Here is a 17227-nt window from a genome sequence, read left to right as displayed (position 1 = left end):
GCTTTGGCCAATGGCACACTTTCATTTTCGCGCCCTGTAAAGACTATAAATGGTAGCACTTACTGTATAGCTCCACAACTTATTGTACCGGTTGTGTTTATTTCATTGATCATGTCTGGACGGGGTAAGCAAGGTGGTAAAACTCGCGCCAAGGCTAAAACGCGCTCTTCCCGAGCCGGACTTCAGTTCCCAGTGGGAAGAGTTCACCGTCTGCTCCGCAAAGGAAATTATTCCGAGCGGGTTGGCGCCGGCGCGCCAGTGTATTTGGCTGCTGTGCTGGAGTACTTGACAGCTGAGATCCTGGAGCTGGCGGGCAACGCGGCCCGCGACAACAAGAAGACGCGCATTATTCCGCGGCACTTGCAGCTGGCCATCCGCAACGACGAGGAGCTCAACAAGTTGCTGGGCAAAGTCACCATCGCTCAGGGCGGCGTCCTGCCCAACATCCAGGCGGTACTACTGCCCAAGAAAACTGAGAGCCACCACAAGCCTAAGGGCAAGTAGAGGTTTGGTGTCCTTTGTAACTCAGACCTTCCCAAACCAAAGGCTCTTTTCAGAGCCACCTACTTTAGCAACAAAAGGAGCTGTGCTTTTGAAGTCGCACTGTTTTTCAGGTAGCAAAGTTTGGCCAGGGACTTTCCCTAGTACGTTAGTTGCTTTCCTAAACATGAAACTGTTTTCCTCAGTAATCTCAATTAAATTTAGAGGAGAGCAAGATTCACGCATCTCTGTAGTTCCCCTACAGAGTCAAAGTCCTGAGACAAAAACTAGCACCCTGTGATCTTAGCCTCATTCTCCTAAATCGGTAGAATCTTTGCACCACTCACTTTACTAAATGGCAATACAGTAGTAATCCAGGCAGGTAAATTCTTTGTTTAAATAGCTTCAGGTAGAGAATACATTTCATAGTGAACTTAACGTAAATGATGAAGTAAAGACACTATGGAAACTACATTTGGAAGTGGTTGCCTTAACAAATATGAAAAGTGGGTATTGTAAATTGCCATATCAGGTTCTTAGTCCTAATGATGTCAATTTTTTTACTTCCTTCTCCCATCATCACTCTCACCCTTCCCTCCAATCACCAAGTCACCCTAGCTAGAGAGGGCCTTCAATTCTCCACATCAGTCAATGTGTACTTTTCCTTATGAAAAATTTTGATGAGAACGAGTTTCTATAGCATTCCTAGTCCACTGGAATAAGTTTTGAGTTTTCTGAAATACTTGAATTTCCTATATATGTCTCAACTGCAATCACATGTAAATAATACTGCTTGGAATAAAAGTGACCACAAGCAATCACAAAAGGAGGTATTACCTTTCTTCCCTTTTCTAACTTGTGATTATTTGATATGGGAAGATCCAAATCTAATTATTCAATTTTTTCCCTCTTTAAAAGCCAGCTGCATTTTGAGTTTTTAAATTTTAAACAACCATATTTCATATCAAGAACTGTAAAGTAAATGGTACAGCTCCAAGGGAGGCCTATAAGTTCTTTCAATTTATAATAAAATATGTAGTTACTCGTATTGATGTTGACGATGCAATTACTAACACTTTCTTTATTGCATTATTTCTATTCCCCACAAGAACCACCACATTGTTAAACTCATGCCTGCCTTAATAATTACTGGTTGGGGGGGGGTTATTTTGAGTTTTGTTTTGTTTTTTGCTTTTGACCACAGTCCTGGCATGCAGAAATTCCTGGGCAGGGATGGAACTGGCAGTGGCAACCCTGGATCCTTAACCCATTGCACCACAAGGGAACTCCGACTGATGTGGTTTTGATAGATCAAATCAGAACTTATAGCCAAATAATTGATAAATGAATATAAATTTTTTGTTTAACATAAAATGGTCAAATATGATATATCATTGTTTGTTTATAATTCCACCATAACTGAATTTTTAAAAATTGACTATTCCAATTTCATTGGATAAAGCACTTGCTGTTCTTCTTTATACATAATTAGAAAAAAAGTAAAACTTGGATTTAAAAAATGGAGATTTAAAAACTTCCCAAAAATCTTGCCAAGATAATTTAGATCATTTCTAATTTAATTTAATTTTTTTTAATTTTTATTTTTTTGCTTTTTAGGGCCACACTTGGGGCCTATGGAAGTTCCCAAGTGAGGCATCAATCAGAGCTACAGCTGTCAGCCTACACCACAGCCACAGCAATGCAGGATCCAAGCCACATCTGTGACCTACATACACCGAAGCTCAAGGCAATACCAGATCCCATACCCACTGAGCAAGGCCAGAAATTAAACCCCCGTCCTCACGGATCCTAGCCGCATTCATTTCCACTGAGCCACAACAGGAACTCCCTCTAATTTAAACTAGATCCTGAAGAACTTTCTGTAACTCCATAGTTTATATTTTAAGTTGTTTTTATAATAAGTAAAGTTCAATTTTAGAAGATTTAAGAAAAATTTCTCTCTCTCTCTCTCTAATGGCTTGACTCACAGCATATGAAAGTTCCTGGGCCAGAAATCCAATCCAAGCCACAATTGCAACCTATGCCACAGCTGTGGCAACACCAGATTGTTCACGCAGGGCACAATAGTTGAAATTCAAAGGTATTATTCAAACTTTATTTCTGAAGTTGCTCTTCCCATTGATTTCCACCTCCGCAGACTCTAGACTGCTATGAAAGCACAAAACAATACATTCCCATGTTAGATTTTTTTGTTTACTGTTGGGAGAGAGAGTTTCCTCTACTAAGGTTCTTCTGGCTAGTCTAATAATCAAATTGACAAGAGATCGATTAACAGGAGAAAAATAGAATTTTATTTCATACATACAGGAACCACACATAAATGAAAAGTTCAAAGACAGAAAGGTAAGATGAGGCCTATAGGCCATCCTGAGCTAAGAAATAGGATAGGGACCTGGGGCTTCCAAGAACAAGAGGATGATTCACAGGACAATAAGAAGAAAAGCAGGTGTTGGGTAATTGTTTTGGCCTGTCATGCACATGGGTCAGTCAGATAGTATTTTTCTCTGGTAATAATTCTCATTCTAGGAAAGACCTCCAATTTAAATTCTAGATAGTTAAGGGAGGAGCAGGAGTTCCTCATGAAATAGCAGGGTCACAATTGCCTTTACCTTCAAATAAGCCACATGTGAAAGTGACGTATTTCGGGGAGCTCATCCTGAACCCCTTCAGTATCTTATCCACTAGTTTACAAAGTCCCTTAGAGTGAAGACTGGGTTTTGCTCATATTTGCATCCCCCAGACACTCGTTTGATGACAAGTACATAAAATATAGTCAATAAATTGTGGTAATTTTATAACAATAAAAATCCTTATAAAGTAAGTGATATAAATAAGAGCAAAAAAGAAACTGAAAGTTAAATGAGGTTGAAATCACATGGAGGAAAATGCAGAAATTGTTGAATTAATAACTACAAAGTAGCTAAACTGGAGGAGGAAGCCTAAAAGATCAAAGGGATCCATGGTGTTCCCGTTGTGACTCAGTGGTTAACAAATCCGACTAGGAACCATGAGATTGTGGGTTCGATACCTGGCCTTGCTCAGTGGGTTAAGGATCCCGTGTTGGCTTGAGCTGTGGTGTGTGTTGCAGACACAGCTTGGATCCCCTATTGCTGTGGCTCTGGTGTAGGCCAGTGGCTACAGCTCCGATTTGACCCCTATCCTGGGAGCCTCCATATGCCACCGGAGCAGCCCTAGAAATGGCAAAAAGACCAAAAAAAAAAAAAAAAAAAAAAAGATCAAAGGGGTCCAAGGAGCAAAGACCAGTTGGAAAGGTTAACACTGCCTTTTCACTTTATAATAATTTATGTGGGAAAAAGTTGATCTGGATGATCTTATTAAATTGGTGTGCCTCCTACTACTTTTATCTATCAACAGTCTCACGTTTAAATAAATGCTACTGATGTTAATGAATATTAATTACCTGGTAGACTAATAAAATAGATTGAGTGATTTTGGGGACCAGTAATTTGGAAGGGAATCTGGACAAGGGGCAAACAGTAAGGACAGAGAATTAAGGAGTTCCCAACAAAGCAAATTTCTCAGGCCCACAGACAATGCCTTTCCCTTAAGCTTGTGTGTGTGTATGTGTGTGTGTATGGTTTTTATAAATTTCTCCTCTTCGAGACTTTTATCTCTGCTTATTATTTCAATTGTTTATATGACAATATTAGTTTCACGTGTTCTGTGGCTGCAAGCCCCCTATAATAAAAATCCAATTAACAAGAGAAAAACAAACAGAAGTTTAGTACCATGTACATCTCCTGTACACATGGGATACACCAAGAGGGGAACTGAGTAAAACTCCCAGAAGTGGCAGGAACTGCCACTCTACATACAGTCTTCAGATAAAGACAAAAGATGTTTTTTGAAGAGGTGAAGAGGAACTGTTGTAGCAGTTAATCCTGAAAAGCACAGTAAACAAGGTAAAGCAAATATAAGTCCTGCACCTTCTGCATTGGTAAATTTCTTATGATGAGTTATCTTTCTTTTCTGGGCTATTAGAGGAAGAGACTCTTACAAATGAAGATTTCCATAAGAATGTAAACTTCCTTTAAAAAGGGATAGATTCTAATGATTTTAGAGTTTCTGTTGTGTCTGCTTTTTCTCAAAAATAATCAGCTCACAATAATTACTATGCTAAAGAGGGATATTTGGGGCCACATATTATGCTACTCTTCATTAAAAATGTCAGTATGGAGTTCCCACCGTGGTTCAGCATAAACGAATCTGACACGCATCCATGAGATCGAAGGTTAGATCCCTGGCCTCACTCAGTGGGTTAAGGATCTTGAGTTGTCTTGAGCTGTGGTGTAGGTCGCAGACACGGCTGGGATCCCGAGTTGCTGTGGCTGTGGCATAGGCGGAGCAGCTGTCGTTCCAATTCAGCCCCTACTCTGGGAACCCCCATATATGCCTCGGGTGCGGCCTTAAAAAGACAAAAAGACCAAAAAAAAAAAAAAGTCAGTATAGTATAGTATACCCAAGCATAGTGAGGAAGTAAATTTGTGTTAAAAGGAAAAATGATTTTTAAAAAGTGGCTACCAGGGAATTGGTTAAAACTATTAAAGTGAATTCATAAGAATAAGAAGCAAACATTAAAATATTTTCTCTTTAAACAAAGGAAATTTATTAAAATGCAGTCAGTGCAAACCGTTCTAAAATGCCACTTACTGCATTGTCTAAATTTTCTTTGAAAGGATGTGTGCTTTTATCCATTCACCAAAATACTAACCTAGTAGTTACCAGTAGTGCTCTCTCTCTCTGTGGTGGGATAAGGCGTTATTTTATTGCTCTCCTTTTTTACACTTCCCACGTTAACATTTTGCTTTCGCATTCAAAAACAGTTGTTAAAAATTTAAAACACGCTAACAAAATAGTTCACTGTTGCGTGAAACAGTGCAAAGGAACCAGGTAGGCTTTTCTTTTCTTTTTTCTTTTTTTTTTTTTTTTTTTTTTTTGGTCAGATTCCCCTCCCCCTTACGGCCGGACTTCCCGCCTTCTTTCTCCAGGTTCTCAGTTCGGTCCGCCAACGGCCGTATAAAGGCCGGCATCAGGGCCGACTAGGGACCACTAGCTGCTGTTTTTGTGATATTTCGAAATGTCTGGTCGCGGCAAAGGCGGGAAGGGCTTGGGCAAAGGGGGCGCCAAGCGCCACCGCAAGGTGCTGCGGGACAACATCCAGGGCATCACCAAGCCCGCCATCCGGCGCCTGGCCCGGCGCGGCGGCGTCAAGCGCATCTCCGGCCTCATCTACGAGGAGACCCGCGGGGTGCTGAAGGTGTTCCTGGAGAACGTGATCCGGGACGCCGTCACCTACACCGAGCACGCCAAGCGCAAGACCGTCACCGCCATGGACGTGGTCTACGCGCTCAAGCGCCAGGGACGCACCCTCTACGGCTTCGGCGGCTGAGTGCTCGCGGTCTCCTTTCTCTGCACAAAGGCCCTTTTCAGGGCCCCCCACCTTTTCATCTGAGGAGCTGCAATGCTGGTTTGTTCTTTGAGTTTTCTTTCTTGCTTACTATTGTTGATAACTCTCAGCTATGAGTTTTATGCTTCTTCAAGTTTAGGTGCCAAAACAACTCATCCCTTACCCTGTGTGAGTTGACGTTTTTTTCATTTTTGTGATTAAGCATATACAGTCATGAAAATTGTTATGTTTGGGGCAATATTTGAAAAAGAACAAAAGGAAACCACATCTTAAGTTAACCAGGCAAAATATTACTGATGTGTTAAACTTTTTGTTGGGTAAACTATAAACATCTTGTCAGCAGATGGTTACTAGTTTTCTACACATTAATTCTAAAGGCCCTCGCCACAAACAACAGTTCTGAAATTGAGTTTTCCAGAAGAAGCATCTAAATACCTGATACTATCACATTCTACCACAGGACTGACTGATTTAAGATTTATTTATTTAGCTTTTTAGGGCCACACCTGTGCATATGGAAATTCCCAGGCTAGGGGGTTGAATCGGAGATGCAGCTGCGACCTCACACCACAGCTCATGGCAACGCAGGATCCTCAACCCACTGAGCAAGTCCAGGGATCTGGCCTGAATTCTGAATCCTCATGAATACTAGTCTGGTTCCTAACCTGCTGAGCCACAACTCGAACTGATTTAAGATTTTCCAAGCCATGCTAGAAGCAGGCTGCTTAACCCAAGATAACAAAGCAAGAATAACGACTTGGGACTGAATGAACTCATTTGATAGGAGCTAAAAGTCCTTTACTAAATCATTCTTAGACTTTCAGTTACTCTGTTTCAAACTGATTCCTCAAAAGTTAGGAAAATATTCAATTAAAAGAACTTTAGGCGTTCCCGTTGTGGCACAGCAGAAACGAATCCGACTAGGAACAATGAGGTTGAGGGTTGGATCCCTGACCTCACTCAGTGGGTTAAGGATCCGACATTGCCGTCAGCTGTGGTGTAGGTCGCAGACACGGCTTGGATCCCACGTTGCTGTGGCCGGCGGCTACAGCTCTGATTAGACCCCCATAGCCTGGTGAACCTCCATATGCCGCGGCACTTTAAAGACAAAAGACAAAAGACAAACAAAACAAAACCGAAAAAACCACTTTAGGTAAATTGTCAGGAATACTTAATGACTACAGAAAATATATAGATTGGAGTTCCCAGTTGTGGCACAGTAGAAACCAACCCGACTTGCAGATGCGGCTGGGATTCCCCATTTCTGTGGTTGTGTTGGAGGCCGGCAGCTATATCTCCCACTCAACCCCTAGCCTGGGAACTCTCATATGCCACAGGGTGCAGCCCTAAAAAGCAAAATTTTAAAAAAGAAAATATATAGATTTGCCCTGTCTACAAAACAATACAGAAGAGTGATTGGATTTGGATTTCATTTTAAAACTGCTTTATGAAATTTCATAAGAACGTAAGAATGTGGAGTTCCCAGCATGGCTCAGTGGTTAAAGAACCTGACTGGTATCCATGAGGATGCAGGTTCTATCCCTGGCCTTGCTCAGAGGGTTAAGGATTCGGCATTGCTGTGAGCTGTGGTGTAGGCCGCAGACAGGGCTCGAATCCTGCTTGCTGTGGCTGGCCCTGGCATAGGCCGGCGGCTACAGCTCTGATTGGACCCCTAGCCTGGGAACCTTCATATGCTGCGAGTGCGGCCCTAAAAAGAGAGAACGACAACCAAAAAAATGTAGTTATTGACATAGGCTTAGGGCTAATCACTCCTCAAAACAAGTAGGACTTTCTGCATTTTCACAAGAATGTCATTAAAATAGATCAAGTTGAACAAAAGATAAAATTTTAAATACTCTCATAAAATTCCTAAGGGTCTGATCATAGTTGATTAAGTTCTTGATTTTAGCTTCTTAAACATTTTGAGATTTATATTTCTTATACTATTTGCAGAGATTTAAATGTACTGTGGAGAAACAAATGTGATAGATGAAACTCATAAGATGCATTAAGTACTATATAGCTAGTGAGAAAGTTAAAAAAAAACAAAAAAACAAAAAAAACAGGGGTTTCCGTCACGGAACAAATCCAACTAGGAACCATGAGGTTGCAGGTTTGAGTCCCTGACCTCGCTCAGTGGGTTAAGGAGCCAGCCATTGCCCTGAGGTGTAGGCCGGCAGCTGTAGCTCTGATGAGACCCCCTAGCCTGGGAAACTCCATATGCTGCAGGTGTGGCCCTAAAAAGCAAAAATAAAAAAAAGGTAACATCCAGTCCGGCGTTGCGGTGAGCTGTGGTGTAGGTCACAGACTCGGCTCGGATCCCGAGTTGCTGTGGCTCTGGCGTAGGCCGGTGGCTACAGCTCTGATTCGACCCCTAGCCTGGGAACCTCCATATGCCGCAGGAGCGGCCCAAGAAATGGCAAAAAGACAAAATAAATAAATAAAAAATAAAATAAATTAAAATAAAAAAAATTGAACACTTGGAGCCCTTTCTTGTCCTTCTCCCTTGTTTGATTGCACCCTAAACACAATCACCTTTAAGGTAAAGATAAGGCATCCTGAGCACAATTGCCTGTGGGCTAAAGATGAGCACATTACATATTTCAGGAACTTTCCTAGTTTGTTCTAAACTCTGATCAATATGCCCTTTTTCACAAGTACTGTCATTCTAGGCAATAACCCAGATCACCACCAGGATCGTACCAAGATCTCCTAGAGGCCAGCTTCAGTTATAAAGCTTCCCCCAAAGAAAGAAGAATGCATGTTTATCCCAATCCTGATTCTTTTCTGAAACCCTTTTTTTTCTCCCTTTAGAATATAAAACTCCCTTCAATTTTTCCCCAAAGTGGGGCACAGTTTTTAAGGCATTAGCCCGCCATGGCCTCATTTCCTGGCAAAACCATGAAAGCTATTTTTTCTCCTTCACTCAAAACTCTGTCTCTGGTGCTGTTTCTATTCAGCACCCATGGAAAGAGATCGAGTTTTAGCAACACTAATTATATAAATAAAGGACCAAGAAATATGTGCTATTCTTGAGGCACTAGTTATACTTGATACACCTGGACATTAATTATGCCTGAGATACATGAGGCACTGAATAGTTTTGATACACTAGATATATCTGGGATATGGGTACCTCAATTCAGTCACCCACTGGTGATATCCATTCTGACCCCGTGTGTCCTTTGTCCAAGATATACAAAGTCCATGGCTACTCGGCAGGCAAATTGGTGAGCAACAACCATGGCTAGAGATGTTCGTTTCTCTTTGACAGATTAGGCACCTGTTATTGGCACAGGATAACTTCCATTTGTGGACATTCTTACCCAAACCTGGACTTGGCTTCATAACCAAACCAAAAACAGGGAAGGCTAATGGAGCAGAAATAGATCTGAACATTGCCTAATTCATGATTCATCTACTCTGGCCCATATATATCCTCGAACCCTTACATCTTAACCTATATCATTCCCCAACCTCAGGCTATGTGTTTAAATTGATTTAAGGAGTTCACCTGTGGTGCAGCAGCTTAGGGATCCAGCCTTACCACTGCAGTGGCTTGGGTAGCTGCTGTGAAGTGGGTTTGATCTCAGGTCTGGCAAGGTGGGTTAAAGAATCCAGCATTGGTGCAGTTGTGGGTCAGATTCAATCACTGCCCCCTGGGATCGTCCATATGCACAGGTGCGGATATTTAAAAAAATAAATAAATGAAAAAATAAAAAGGTCAGTACTCACTATGGGGACCAGAAACTTTGTACTTTTGCTTTATCTGAATGCATATTATTGTCCCTCCACAGTTATCACCAATGACATTCATCATTTCACCAAATACAGAAACACTCGAGTGCTAATTATGACACACCATTAAAGCAAAAAACCAAAAAACGTTTACTCTCTTGATTCGACTAATATTCTAATTTAAATTTTTAAAGTTCTATCTTTTATGGTGAAAGAGATCCAGACCAGCAATAGGCTATTTTCTGACTTTTCTCCAAGCACATAGAACATGCCAACAAGCTTCTGATTTGACTAGAGCTATTACATACAGAGGAGCAGATGTCACTAATGAACAGCCCTAGACAAAAACTTTTCTACAACTTTCCTCCCAGTTTTGGACCTGAAGACATGTCATCCAAGTTAGCACAGCCATAACTCTAAATTTTACTTGACAGTAAAACAGTGGGTGTGGGTTATCTGAGATAGGAGTGTTACTCCAGTTTGAAAGTGGTTAAGTTGTAAAAGTTGCATTGTACTGAACATAGCATCCAGAAGTGTTTTCTCCCACTTTACTCAATTAAAAAAACCACGCAAACTTTGAGCAAATATATTCAAAAATGAGGGACTGGTGGAGCAGCGGCCCCTACTGTACAAACGGTGGCACTGGAATGCAGGAAGCCCAGACCAACAAAACGCTACATGGTTTATAGTCCGAGCACCCCTGGGTGCAAAAAAAAGAAAAAAAGAAAACAAAACTAGCATCACAGCTCCTCAGATGAAAAAGTGGGGGGCCCTGAAAAGGGCCTTTTGTTAGGGAAAATATGGCGATACCAAACACTTAGCCGCCGAAGCCGTAGAGGGTGCGCCCTTGGCGCTTGAGCGCGTAGACCACGTCCATGGCGGTGACGGTCTTGCGCTTGGCGTGCTCGGTGTAGGTGACGGCGTCCCGGATCACGTTCTCCAGGAACACCTTCAGCACCCCGCGGGTCTCCTCGTAGATGAGGCCGGAGATGCGCTTGACGCCGCCGCGCCGGGCCAGGCGCCGGATGGCGGGCTTGGTGATGCCCTGGATGTTGTCCCGCAGCACCTTGCGGTGGCGCTTGGCGCCCCCTTTGCCCAAGCCCTTCCCGCCTTTGCCGCGACCAGACATTTCGAAATATCACAAAAACAGCAGCTAGTGGTCCCTAGTCGGCCCTGATGCCGGCCTTTATACGGCCGTTGGCGGACCGAACTGAGAACCTGAAGAAAGGAGGCGGGAAATACCTCCCTAAGTGGGAGGGGAAGCTGGTAAAGGGAAAAAGAAAAAAAAAAAAAAAAAAAAGTCTTTGGTTCCTTTACACTGTTTCTCACTGTAGCAACTATTTTGTTACCTTTTTAAATTTAAAAGTTTTTAACAATTGCTTTTGAATGCGAATGCAAACATTAATGTGGGAAATACAGAATAGAACAAGCAATACAGCAACAACCGAGAACACAACAGTGGGAGAAAAAATTATGTATATATATATATGTATGTATAACTGGGTCCCCATGCTGTACAGTGGGGGAAAAATGTAATAAAAAATGTTTATCATCTCAGACTTTAAAAAAAAAAAGGTAACAACCTGTTATCCCACTACACAGAGATCACTACTGCTACTTTGTACTTTATTGAACAGATAAAAATACTTCTTTTCAAAGAAAATGTATGCAATACTGCATATGGCGTTTTAAAACCTCTTTACACTAGTTATAATTAAACAGATTTCCCTTAAGGTTTTTTTTTATTTAAAAAAGTCCCTTGTATTTAAAATGATTAACATCTGCTTGTTATTCCTTCCCGTGAATATTATACAGGACAGTTTTAAACAATTGCCCAGCAATTCCTTAGCCAAATTTTTTTTTTTTTAATTCTCTTCTCTAGGATGAGGTGTCACTTTTAAATCTTTGAACTATAACAAAAATTCTATTCTGTTCTATACATTGTGGTTTTTAAAGTCTGTTACATTCAGAATTAATTTTGGGGTAGATGATTTTTGTCTTCAGTTGATCAAATGGTCACCCAGCAAGGTTGCTTTATCTCCTAATGATAAAGGACCACTTTATTGCAATTAATTTCTGTAGTGTACTAAGAAGCATTACACTTTTTACTGTTTCCATTAAAATGTTTTAAACATTGTAACTTCTTTCAAGAAAAAAATAAAACCTCTGGGTTTTTCAGAGGCAACAGGCTTTCCTGCCTACATAGAGTAGATACATTTCAAAGTGAGCTAGAGGTGATTTTCCAACTTCACTCAGCCTAGCAAAAGAGAAAAGACAAGTTTATTTTTGAAACACTTCTGTACGCCACTGAAAGCTGTCTAATCTTTTTCACAATTCTTATCTTTTTAAAATTTCAGATGGGAGTTAGTGCACAAGGGTGTTGCAAATTTCAAGATGGAAATAAGTGAGAAACCAGAAAAAGGAATAATCAAAACTGTGCTTCCACATGACCTTAAAATAACTTCAACTTCCAAAAATGACGATTTGAGATTTTAAAGATGCTCGAGGTTGTGGGCCTGTCCTTGGGGATCGATACACACTAGGCTATTAATTCTGCGACACTGTCAACTCAGACCTGTGACTTCAGAATCTTAGGCAATAAGTAGCTAAATATTAGAAAGGACAAGAGACCAGATGAAAGACACCTCAGTAATTACGGTGATGCGCACCAGCCTGCTGGCAGTGCAGAGACCTTTTCAAATACCACTTCAACCCTAAGAACAGAGGCGTTATTTGGGTTAATAGTCTTACTAAGAACTCATAATCTGTAATTTAAAAAAAAACTGCAAACATATAAACATTTATAATACTTTAACCAAAAAGACAGTCATTTGTAAATAAATAGACCTAACAGCGCACGAGCTCTTTACTGGAAATGGTATAGGTGGCTCTGAAAAGAGCCTTTGGGTGTTAAGAAGTCTGATCCAGACACAGGAACTCACTTGGAGCTGGTGTACTTGGTGACAGCCTTGGTGCCCTCGGACACGGCATGCTTGGCCAGCTCCCCGGGCAGCAGCAGGCGCACGGCCGTCTGGATCTCCCGGGACGTGATGGTCGAGCGCTTGTTGTAATGCGCCAGCCGCGAGGCCTCGCCCGCGATGCGCTCAAAGATGTCGTTGACAAATGAGTTCATGATGCCCATGGCCTTGGACGAGATGCCAGTGTCTGGATGGACCTGCTTCAGCACCTTGTACACGTACACCGAGTAGCTCTCCTTGCGGCTGCGCTTGCGCTTCTTGCCGTCTTTCTTCTGCGCCTTGGTCACCGCTTTCTTGGAGCCCTTTTTGGGGGCAGGAGCGGACTTAGCTGGCTCAGGCATGCTGAGAATAAACGTTCAAAAGAAAATGAACAAGAAAAGCTTAGAAAGGCTCCTCTTTAAGTACTATGGTTTATGCAAATGAGGTGTAAACCAGCTTTGTGTCTAATGGTGGTTACTTGACCGTGACGTCACTGATAGGTTTAGCCCAATCAAGACACGCAACCTACCTAGTCGTGTATCTATTGGTCGAAACGAAAGTGAAACATTACCCAATCGTACAGTTTCCTTTTCGCGCCCAGCAGGGGCTATAAACGGTACTTTCTGTACGTTTCCCTCAGTCATCCTTGGCGGTGGGTCCATTTCTAAGCAATGTCTGGACGAGGCAAGCAGGGCGGCAAAGCCCGCGCAAAGGCCAAGACCCGCTCCTCGCGGGCCGGGCTTCAGTTCCCGGTGGGCCGAGTGCACCGCCTGCTCCGCAAAGGCAATTATGCCGAGCGGGTCGGCGCCGGCGCGCCCGTGTACCTGGCGGCGGTGCTGGAGTACCTGACGGCCGAGATCCTGGAGCTGGCTGGGAACGCGGCCCGCGATAACAAGAAGACGCGCATCATTCCGCGCCACTTGCAGCTTGCCATCCGTAATGATGAAGAGCTCAACAAGCTACTGGGCAAAGTCACCATCGCTCAGGGCGGCGTCCTGCCCAACATTCAGGCTGTGCTGCTGCCAAAGAAGACTGAGAGTCACCACAAGCCCAAGGGCAAATAGAGGTCTGGTGTCTCTTGCAACTCAGACCTTCCCAAACCAAAAGGCTCTTTTCAGAGCCACCTACCTTATCAACAAAAAGAGCTGTACTTTTACAGTCGCATTTTCTCTAGTAGTAAAATTTGGACGAGGGTTTTTTCACCAGTACATTACCTGCTTTCCTAAATGTAAAACAGCACTTTCTTAATTTGAACTGCGAGGAGGGCAAATGTTGCTGCATCCCTGTGGTTTCCCCACATAGAGGCAAATGTTCTGAGACAAAAATTCAGCACCCTGTAACTTTGATCTACCATCCTTTCTCCCCTAACTCCATTGAATCTTAACAACCTTCACCCTCCTAAATGGGAATGCGATAGTAATGCAAACCGGTTAAATTTTTTGTTTCAAATAACTTAGGGTATATGTTTCATAGTGAACTTTTGTGTGAATGGTGAAGTAAAGACACTACGGAAACTACATTAGAAAGACGGTGCGCCTTAACAAATAGGAAATGTGGATATTGTAAATTATGGTATCAAGTTCTTAGCCCTAGTGCTGTCACTGATTTTTTTTTTTTTTTCTTTTAACCCCCTTCTCCATCACTCTCCTTTCCAATCACCAAGTTATCCTAGCTGGAGAGGGCCTTCAATTTTTCATCAGTCAATGCGTACTTTTCCTTCTGAAAAATTTTAATGAAAATAAGCTTTTACGGCAATCTTAGTCTGTTGGACTGTTTTGAGTTTTATGAAATATTTAAATTTCCTATATTTAAGACTCAACTACAGTCACATGTAAATAATACGCCTTGGAATAAAAGTGACCACGGCAACTCCAGACGGAGATATTACCTTTCTTCCCTTTTCTAACTTTTTTATTTGATATGGGAAAGTCCAAATCTAATTATTCAATTTTTCCCTCTTTAAAAACCATATGAATTTTGAGTTTGTAAATGTTAAACAACTATATCATAACTAGAGCTGTAATGTAAATTGTACAGCTCCCAAGAAAGGCCTACAAGTTCTTTAAGTTCTTTTTTTTTTTTTTTTTTTTTGTCTTTTTAGGGCCGCACACCCGGCACATGGAGGTTCCCAGGCCAGGGGTCTAATAGGAGCTATGGCTGCCGGCCACAGCCACAGCCACAGCAATGGCAGATCTGAGCCGCGTCTGTGACTTAGAGCTCATGGCAATGCTGGATCCTTAACCCACTGAGCGAGACCAGGGCTCAAACCTGCAACCTCATGGTTCCTGGTCGGATTCGTTCCTCTATGTCACGATGGGAACTCCAAGTTCTTTCAATTTATAAGAATAAAATATGGGAGTTCCCTTCGTGGCGCAGTGGTTAACGAATCCGACTAGGAACCATGAGGTTGCGGGTTCGGTCCCTGCCTTGCTCAGTGGGTTAACGATCCGGCGTTGCCGTGAGCTGTGGTGTAGGTTGCAGATGCGGCTCGGATTTCGCGTTGCTGTGCCTCTGGCGTAGGCCGGTAGCTACAGCTCCGTATTCGACCCCTAGCCTGGGAACCTCCATATACCGCGGGAGCGGAAAAAAAAAGAATAAAATATGCAGTTATTCTTATGTCGATGATGCAATTACTAACACTTGCTTCATTGCATTACTTCTATTCCCCACAAGAACCACCATATTGTTAAATTCATGCCTGCCTTAATTATTGGTGTATGTATGGTGGGGGGAGGGGAAGGGGGTTGTTTACTTTTGGGTTTTGCGTTGGATGGAAACTGCACTGATAATGTTGGATCTTTGACCCACTGCACCACCAGGGAACTCCTCCTGATGTGGTTTTGGTTGATCAAATCAGAGCTTATAATCAATTAGTTGACAAATGAATGTAAATTTTTAACTAAAAATGTTCAAATGTGTTATATCATTGTTTCTAATTCCACATGTTGACTAAGTTTTTTTAAATAATTGACTATCCCAATTTCATTGGATAAAGCACTTGCTATATTCCTCTTTACTATCCAAGTAAAACTTGGATTTTAAAATGGAGAACCCGGTACGAACCTGGCTAGTGTGAATAGTATGCATGTGGACGCAGGTTTGATCCCTGGCCTGGCTCAGAAGGTCAAGGACCCAGCATTGCTGTGAGCTGTGCTGTTAGAGGTGCTCGTATTTGTGTTGCGGTGGCTGTGGTGAGGGCTGGCAGCTGTATCTCAAATTCAACCTCTAACCTCAGAACTTACTTATGCTGCAGGTGTGGCCCTAAAAAGCCAAGCTAAAACAAAATAAAAATTGAGATTTAAAAACTTCCTATAAATCTTGCCAAGATAATTTAGATGTTTCTAATTTAAATTGAATCCTGAAGAACTTTCTAGAACTCCGCAGTTTATACTGTAAGTTGTTTTCCTAAGAACTAAAGTTCAATTTTGGTGGCAGAAGATTTATGAAAGTTTTTTCTTCTCTTTTTTAATGGCCATTATGGAAGTTCCCAGGGCAGAAATCTAATCCAAGCCACAGTTGCAACCTACATCACAGCTGTGGCAAGCCCAGATTCTTACTTCACTACACCATTGTGGGAACTCAAAAGTATTATTTAAACTTTATTTCTGGAGTTAATTGACCTCCCGTTAATTTTGCCCTCTGCAAAAAAGTCCTGCAGCTTCTGCGTTGGAAATTTTCTTGTGAGTTATCTTTCTCTCCTGGGCTCATAGAGGGAAATATTCTTACAAATGGAGATTTCTCATATGAATGTACACTTCCATTAAAAAGGAATAAATTCTAATGTGATTTTAGAGATTCTGTTGTGTCTCCTTTTTCTCAAAAATAATCAGCTCAAAATGATTCTTATGCTAAATAGAGATATTTGGGGGTGGTATATTATGCTATCCTTCATTTAAAATGTCAGTATAGTATAGTATAGTATAGTATAGTATAGTATAGTATAGTATACCCAAGTATAGAGAAGTAAATTTGTATTAAATGGAAAGTTGGTTCATTAAAAAAAACAAAAAACAAAACAAAACAAAAAAACTGGCTGCTAGGGAGTTAGTTAAAACTGTATCAAGGAGAATTCATAAGAATAACAAGCAAACGTTAAAAATATTTTTCTCTTTATATAAGGGAAATTGAGGACGTTCCAATTATCGTTCAGCGCGTTATAACCCTACTAGTATCCATGGGGATTCGGGTTCAATCCCTGACATAGCTCAGTGGGTTAAGGATCTGGCATTGGCCTGGCTCGGATCTGGTGTTACTGTGGCTGTGGCTGTGGCTCAGGCTCTGGCCAACAGCGGCAGCTCTGATCTGGTCCCTAGCCTGGGAACCTACCACATGACTTGTGTGGTCCTAAAAGCAAAAAAAAAAAAAAAAAGAAGAAGAAGAAGGGGGGGTGGGATTAAAATGTAATCATTGCAAAGACATTCCGAAATGCCACTTACTGCATTGTCTAAATTTTCTTTGAAAGGATGTGTGCTTTTATCTATTCACCAAAATACTAACCTAGTAGTTACCAGTAGTGCTCTCTCTCTCTGTGGTGGGATAAGGCGTTATTTTATTGCTCTCCTTTTTTACACTTCCCACGTTAACATTTTGCTTTCGCATTCAA

At 41.8% G+C, this 17227-nt stretch overlaps 5 protein-coding genes across 5 annotated transcripts; 3 read left to right on the top strand and 2 right to left on the bottom strand.

Annotated features, from left to right (window-relative positions):
- Positions 1 to 74: 74 nt before the first annotated feature.
- H2AC15 (H2A clustered histone 15) lies at positions 75 to 546 on the top strand. Its single transcript, XM_013977504.3, has one exon. The coding sequence runs from the start codon at positions 112 to 114 to the stop codon at positions 502 to 504; it is 393 nt and encodes a 130-aa protein (XP_013832958.1). The 5' UTR covers positions 75 to 111; the 3' UTR covers positions 505 to 546.
- Positions 547 to 5563: 5017 nt separating this feature from the next.
- LOC100525821 (histone H4) lies at positions 5564 to 5961 on the top strand. The gene has a single exon (XM_021099852.2). It carries the CDS (start codon positions 5600 to 5602, stop codon positions 5909 to 5911), a length of 312 nt encoding a protein of 103 aa, XP_020955511.2. The 5' UTR covers positions 5564 to 5599; the 3' UTR covers positions 5912 to 5961.
- A 4472-nt stretch (positions 5962 to 10433) lies between these two features.
- On the bottom strand, positions 10434 to 10832 carry H4C11 (H4 clustered histone 11). The gene has a single exon (XM_005665661.4). The coding sequence runs from the start codon at positions 10794 to 10796 to the stop codon at positions 10485 to 10487; it is 312 nt and encodes a 103-aa protein (XP_005665718.3). The 5' UTR covers positions 10797 to 10832; the 3' UTR covers positions 10434 to 10484.
- A 1714-nt stretch (positions 10833 to 12546) lies between these two features.
- H2BC14 (H2B clustered histone 14) lies at positions 12547 to 13017 on the bottom strand. Its single transcript, XM_003356567.5, has one exon. It carries the CDS (start codon positions 12984 to 12986, stop codon positions 12606 to 12608), a length of 381 nt encoding a protein of 126 aa, XP_003356615.3. The 5' UTR covers positions 12987 to 13017; the 3' UTR covers positions 12547 to 12605.
- A 245-nt stretch (positions 13018 to 13262) lies between these two features.
- H2AC14 (H2A clustered histone 14) lies at positions 13263 to 13719 on the top strand. Its single transcript, XM_013977503.3, has one exon. The coding sequence runs from the start codon at positions 13296 to 13298 to the stop codon at positions 13686 to 13688; it is 393 nt and encodes a 130-aa protein (XP_013832957.1). The 5' UTR covers positions 13263 to 13295; the 3' UTR covers positions 13689 to 13719.
- Positions 13720 to 17227: the final 3508 nt, after the last annotated feature.

The sequence above is a fragment of the Sus scrofa genome, chromosome 7 (assembly GCF_054392235.1).
Source record: "Sus scrofa isolate SSC_HxYL_T2T_F1_AM1 chromosome 7, Sscrofa_HxYL_maternal_Yorkshire_Landrace_v2.0, whole genome shotgun sequence".
Classification (NCBI taxonomy): domain Eukaryota; kingdom Metazoa; phylum Chordata; class Mammalia; order Artiodactyla; family Suidae; genus Sus; species Sus scrofa.
Note: the sequence above shows the minus strand (reverse complement) of the source record. Positions and strands in the feature narration are given on the sequence as shown.

Coding starts and splice junctions, on each gene's coding strand:
- LOC100525821 (XM_021099852.2), top strand. CDS start 5,600: ATGTCTGGTCGCGGCAAAGGCGGGAAGGGCTTGGGCAAAGGGGGCGCC.
- H4C11 (XM_005665661.4), bottom strand. CDS start 10,796: ATGTCTGGTCGCGGCAAAGGCGGGAAGGGCTTGGGCAAAGGGGGCGCC.
- H2AC15 (XM_013977504.3), top strand. CDS start 112: ATGTCTGGACGGGGTAAGCAAGGTGGTAAAACTCGCGCCAAGGCTAAA.
- H2AC14 (XM_013977503.3), top strand. CDS start 13,296: ATGTCTGGACGAGGCAAGCAGGGCGGCAAAGCCCGCGCAAAGGCCAAG.
- H2BC14 (XM_003356567.5), bottom strand. CDS start 12,986: ATGCCTGAGCCAGCTAAGTCCGCTCCTGCCCCCAAAAAGGGCTCCAAG.